Genomic DNA, 5,940 nt, shown 5'->3' with positions numbered 1-5,940 from the left:
ATTTATTATTTCTGAAATCTTTTTTTTCAAATAATTTGTTCTATTAATGGAGAAGCTCTATTTTGGTAATTTAAATTAGATCAGGTTGCCATTTCTAAAAAAAGGATATTCCTTTATAAATGGGGTTTAAATCCATTACATATAATCTACCATATTAGAAATTTCTTAAAATAGGAAGTTCATTATAAGAATGTTCAGAAGGAGGTAAATTTTGATATCATTCAATAGAGGATGGTATATTTAATGAAAATAGGATTATTCGTTGATTAATTATTGATTCTCAAATAATAATAATAATTAAAATTATGGAAAATAATGAAATATATGAACCAAATGAAGAAATAATAGGCCTAGTGTCCGGGGAACCGGCAAGCCAGGCACGCACTGAGGAGGTGCGGGTAGCCGCAATGGAGTTGTGGGAAACTCGGCTGGCAACACCAACTGCCGGCCTGAGGACGATCGAGGCTGTTCGTCCAGTGTTCCGCCAGTGGTTAGCGCGGCGTCACGGCGTCCTAACCTTCCGCATGACACAAGTGCTCTCGGGGCATGGCTGCTTCGGGGGTTACTTGTGTCGGATCGCCGGGAGGGAGCCCGACGCTCGCTGCCACCACTGCGACGACTGCCTCGACGAGACGGCCCAGCACACGTTGGAGGTGTGCTCAGCCTGGGCGTCTCAACGTCGCGCTTTGCGCGACGTCATAGGGGACGACCTTTCCCTGCCGGCCGTGGTCAAGGCTATGGCCGGCAGCGAGACGTCGTGGGATGCGGTCTCATCCTTCTGCGAGGCAGTGGTGCTCGAGAAGGAGTCGGCGGAACGGGCGAGGGAGGCTTTTGCCGAAGTCGCCATCCGCCGTAAGAGACCGGGTCGCCGGAGGGCGGCACACGATCGCCGCCTTCCGCCCTAATGTGCTAGAGGGCGGTCAGCTTGGGGAAGCTGACCGCCTACCAACCTGGCCCGAGTAGGCGCGCACAGGTTGCTCCCGCGCGCTACTCCTAGCAGGCCGTCGAGGGTGCCCACACACCCTTGACTCCGCGACGTGCCTTGCAGGCTCCCGCCGCCGCGTTTCGCGGAAGACTCACGTCCCCGTGTCTCGCGGCCAGTGGCGGTCGAGGAGGAGCACCGTGAGGTTTTAGTGGGTATTGGGATTGGCCTTCAGCCGGTCCACGAGTCCCACATAACCCGCTCGAGTCCCCACTCGGGCCGGTATCCGTCAAAAGGCCTTGGTGAAAGTTCCTTTAAGGTTTCCCGATCTGCTGGCAACCTTCCTTATCACCGCTAGGCTGTCCACCACCTGATTTTGTAGGTCAGACGCAAGTATGGCTTCGTCCTGCTCTTTCTCGGATGGTAGAGACATGTCCGAGAGCCTGGAGCTAGCCCTGGCCAGTACGGCCGCAGCGCTGTCAGACACCTCCTGTTCTGACCTCAGCGGCAACTCCTTCCTTTCTGCCTCACCGAGACCTTTCCGTCTCCTCATGGCAACCACTTTTGGCGCCGGTCTATCTGGCTCTCCTTCACCAGAAGACCCCGACTGATCGATCGGCTTCCGAGGCCTCTGCCGCCTGTCCTTCAGGTATTGTGCCCGTGTCCTTGACTTCTCTGACACCATCGACACAAAACTTTCAGTATCTGAGTCCTTTGACTCCAACACTCCACACAACCGTCCATATGATGATCCGGACCCTCGTCTCGACCTGACACTACCGACAGTCGACATTCCGTCATCAACGTCCAATCTGGTCAGAACCACTCTCGGCTCCTTCCACACTCCTACGTTCTGGCTATCACCAACTGACCCCTGCGCAGCGACACTCGAAACAGACACTCTTCGAGACGCCGCAACAACACCAACAACTTCCTCCGCCTTAAGCACATCTACTCCTCCCTTCTCAGGCAACATCACATCGCCGCCCTTCTCGGGCTCAACACACTCCACCTCATCGTTTTGGTTTTTTGTTTTTAGAAATTCCATGTTGTTCCCACGAGTGTGGGGGAAAAACGGTCCATCCGAGCAGTGCCCCCTGTACTCGGATAAGCCTATTACGCCAGGGTGTCGGCCGGTACCCTGACGGGACCAGCAGTAGCAACTGATCTCCCCATCAGCCATAAACCCCTCGCGCTGCTTCGCCGCTTGGGTTGGGGTAATTTTTATAGAGGTTTTCTTCCTCACAGCCCGGCCGGTAAAGGCAAGGCCCTCGGTTCCACTCCTGATTACGAGACATGACCGCAACCAAGAGTGGAGTTCCGATATATTCGGCGCAGGCACATCACTGCACCTGCGTGGCGGTAGGGTGAGTACACACCACGCCCTCCGGTTCCTCACACTGTGACCTCTGCATGACAGAGGACACGCGGAGAACCACGTCGGATTATTAGCCAGCGAGCAATCATTACCCAAGGACGAATCCTGTGGACACCAATTACTCGCCGCCCAGGGTGCACCGGCCCGCACACTGTTCGTCCCCCCCGAATGACAAGCATTCGAGAAAGGGCCAACAGCGAGCGAACACACGAGGAGGTTATCCGACCAAGCACCCCAACCTAACCTAACCTTTTTTTTTTTTTTTTTTATTTTTAAATCCTTTTACGGATACCGGCCCGAGTGGGGACTCGAGCGGGTTATGTGGGACTCGTGGACCGGCTGAAGGCCAATCCCAATACCCACTAAAACCTCACGGTGCTCCTCCTCGACCGCCACTGGCCGCGAGACACGGGGTCGTGAGTCTTCCGCGAAACGCGGCGGCGGGAGCCTGCAAGGCACGTCGCGGAGTCAAGGGTGTGTGGGCACCCTCGACGGCCTGCTCGGAGTAGCGCGCGGGAGCAACCTGTGCGCGCCTACTCGGGCCAGGTTGGTAGGCGGCCAGCTTTGTAGGGAACATTACTTATTCTAAATTAATATTATTACATTTACTAAAATCATCCGCACGCAGCGCATTGGAACAATTCAAACCTGTTCCGAGTTTTTTTGCTATGCGTGTCGTAGGCTGCTAGCTAGCATCGCCACGTTTAAAGAGTCGGCTAGAATCGCTTGCGACAATCACTTGTGTATCCATTGCTCTCTTAGCTTGCATTCAATTCTCAACCTTAAGTTCTTGCTATTACGTGCTAGTTTAGCTTGTATTTTCTATTGGTATTTATTTAAATTTCTTTATTTCCTTCTGTGATCATTTTCTCTTCACGTATCTGTGAGTTAAATAAATTTGGACAATTTCTCCACAAAAATTGGATTTTTAATTTTACTCATTTAGTGTAAAATAAATAAGATCATATTAAATAGTGGTATCACATCCCAACCCCTATATTGGTGACCCCTAAATTGGTGAGCACTACAATAAATACCTACGTTTACTGCTGGCAAGAAGATTTAAAACGGCAGGAGGCCATTTTAACGACCTTGGCAAGTGACCGCTGATACAAGATGGAGGACGCGACTACATCCAACGTGTGCAGAATTGGCGTGCGTATTCCACCATTCTGGCCGGAAGAACCAGCCCTTTGGTTTTCACAAATTGAAGGTCAGTTTGCTTTATCTAATATAGCAAGTGATATTACAGAATTTTATTACGTTGCCGCTCAGTTAGATAATCAATTTGCTGTCGAGGTGAAGGATATTATCATTTCTCCTCCCGAGACGGATAAATACATCACTCTTAAAACGCAACTGATTAAAAGATTGTCTGCGTCTCAAGAAAAGAAAGTGATGCAGTTGCTGAGGCACGAGCAGCTAGGTGATCGCAAGCCATCACAGTTTCTGCGATACATGCAAGATCTTGCGGGTTCATCTGTCCCCAAGGATTTTTTTAAAACATTATGGTCGAGTAGGTTACCACAAAACATTCAAACGGTTATAGCTTCACAGCCTGATCTGCCTATCGAAAAATTAGCTGACCTGGCAGACAAAGTGCATGAGATAGCACCCTCATCACCACAGGTCGCAAGCACATCTGCGATGGCCACACCCCCTGCATCCTCCATGTTGGAAGAAATGGCCAAGCAGATCCAACTCCTGACCAAGCAGGTATCGGAACTCTCGACCCAGGAACGTCACAACTCGGTCTCATCAAAATTTAAAGAGCGTTCCCGGAGCCATTCCAGACATCGCAGGAAGTCGACTACCCAGCAAAAATGTTGGTACCATTTTAAATTTGGTTCAAATGCTAAAAAATGTGTGCAGCCATGTAGTTACGGAGAGTCGGAAAACTCTCTGGGCAGCCGGAAGTAGCGGCCAACGTCTGCCCTTTACCTACAGGCCGTCTTTTCATTACCGACCGTATTTCAAAAATGCTTTTCCTCATTGATACTGGCTCGGATCTCTGCGTTTTTCCACGGTTGGCTACCAAGGCGCCCTGTACCAAGACAAAGTATGAACTTATGGCGGCGAACGGTACAGTCATTCATACTTACGGTCCTACATTATTGCACTTAGACCTAGGACTGAAACGTACTTTCACCTGGAAATTTACCATCGCTGATGTTTCAAAGCCCATTATCGGCGTAGATTTTTTGATATTTTACAATCTTCTTGTAGATTGCAGATGTCAGCGACTCGTCGATGGAAATACCACTCTGTCAGTGCAAGCAATAAAAGAAAATATCTCCGATGACCTTGCGTCAGTCAAAGCCATTTCGGGAGAATCAAAATACCATCAGCTGCTTCATGAGTTTCCAGAGGTAACGAGACCATCAGGTACGTCTTCCTTACCTAAGCATAATACCGTGCATTACATCAAAACCATTCCCGGACCACCGGTTACCAGTAGACCTCGTCGTTTAGACCCAGTTAGACTGAAAGCAGCCAAAAAAGAATTTGACGATATGCTGTCACAGGGAACTGCCCGCTCCTCTAACAGTTCGTGGTCGTCCGCTCTGCACTTAGTTAAGAAGAAGGACGACGGATGGAGACCATGTGGTGATTATAGGGCACTCAATGCTCGCACAGTACCTGACAGGTATCCGATACGCCATATCCAGGATTTTTCCTACCAACTCTCTGGTTGTACAGTATTTTCAACTATCGATCTAGTCAAGGCGTACAATCAAATACCAGTACACGTCAATGATATCCACAAAACAGCCATTATAACTCCTTTTGGACTTTTCGAGTTCCCGTACATGACCTACGGACTGCGCAATGCAGCACAAACCTTTCAGAGGTTCATGGACGAAGTGCTACGTGATTTTGATGACTTTTGTTTTGGTTACTTAGACGACATTTTGGTATTTTCCAGTTCTGAAGAACAACATCAGCGCCACATCAGACTACTCTTCACCAGGCTCAAAGAGTATGGTGTTTTGATAAACACATCCAAGTGTGTCTTCGGGCAGCGACAGGTAAAATTTCTTGGTTACCTAGTGTCAGGTTCTGGGACTCAACCTTTAGAGACGAACGTAAAGAGCATAGAGGAGTGCAGTGTGCCGAAAACTGCTAAGGAATTACGACGTTTCCTCGGTATGTTCAATTTTTATCGGCGTTTTATTCCCGATGCCGCAAATATCCAAGCACCATTAGATGCTGCGCTTCTAGGACCTAAGATGAAAGGAGCTAAGCCGATCACTATGACGCCGGAGATGATGGAAGCCTTTCAAAAATGTAAGACTTGTTTATCTCAAGCCACATTACTGGCTCACCCAGATCCTTCTGCAGAGCTAGCTATTGCCACTGATGCTTCTGATGTCGGAATTGGAGCAGTTCTTCAACAACGTGTTAATAACGTATGGCAACCTCTTGGTTTCTTTTCTAAAAAATTAACATCTGCGCAGAAGAAGTATAGTCCTTACGACAGAGAACTGTTAGCCATTTATGAAGCCATTAAATATTTTCGACACATGGTTGAGGCTCGAAACTTCGTGATTCACACGGATCATAAACCTCTCACATATGCATTCAACATTAACAGGGAGAAATGCTCACCGCGCCAATATCGGTACTTTGATTATATTTC

At 48.8% G+C, this 5,940-nt stretch overlaps 1 protein-coding gene across 1 annotated transcript; it reads left to right on the top strand.

The window, feature by feature from the left end:
• Positions 1–3,416: 3,416 nt before the first annotated feature.
• LOC146526645 (uncharacterized) lies at positions 3,417–4,220 on the top strand. The gene has a single exon (XM_085206900.1). The coding sequence runs from the start codon at positions 3,417–3,419 to the stop codon at positions 4,218–4,220; it is 804 nt and encodes a 267-aa protein (XP_085063026.1).
• The last annotated feature ends 1,720 nt before the right edge of the window (positions 4,221–5,940 follow it).

The sequence above is a fragment of the Heliconius melpomene genome, unplaced genomic scaffold, assembly GCF_056956725.1.
Source record: "Heliconius melpomene rosina isolate 202511_hmr_F unplaced genomic scaffold, ASM5695672v1 Hmr00205, whole genome shotgun sequence".
Lineage (NCBI taxonomy): Eukaryota > Metazoa > Arthropoda > Insecta > Lepidoptera > Nymphalidae > Heliconius > Heliconius melpomene.
This window is presented reverse-complemented; position numbering and strand designations above follow the sequence as displayed.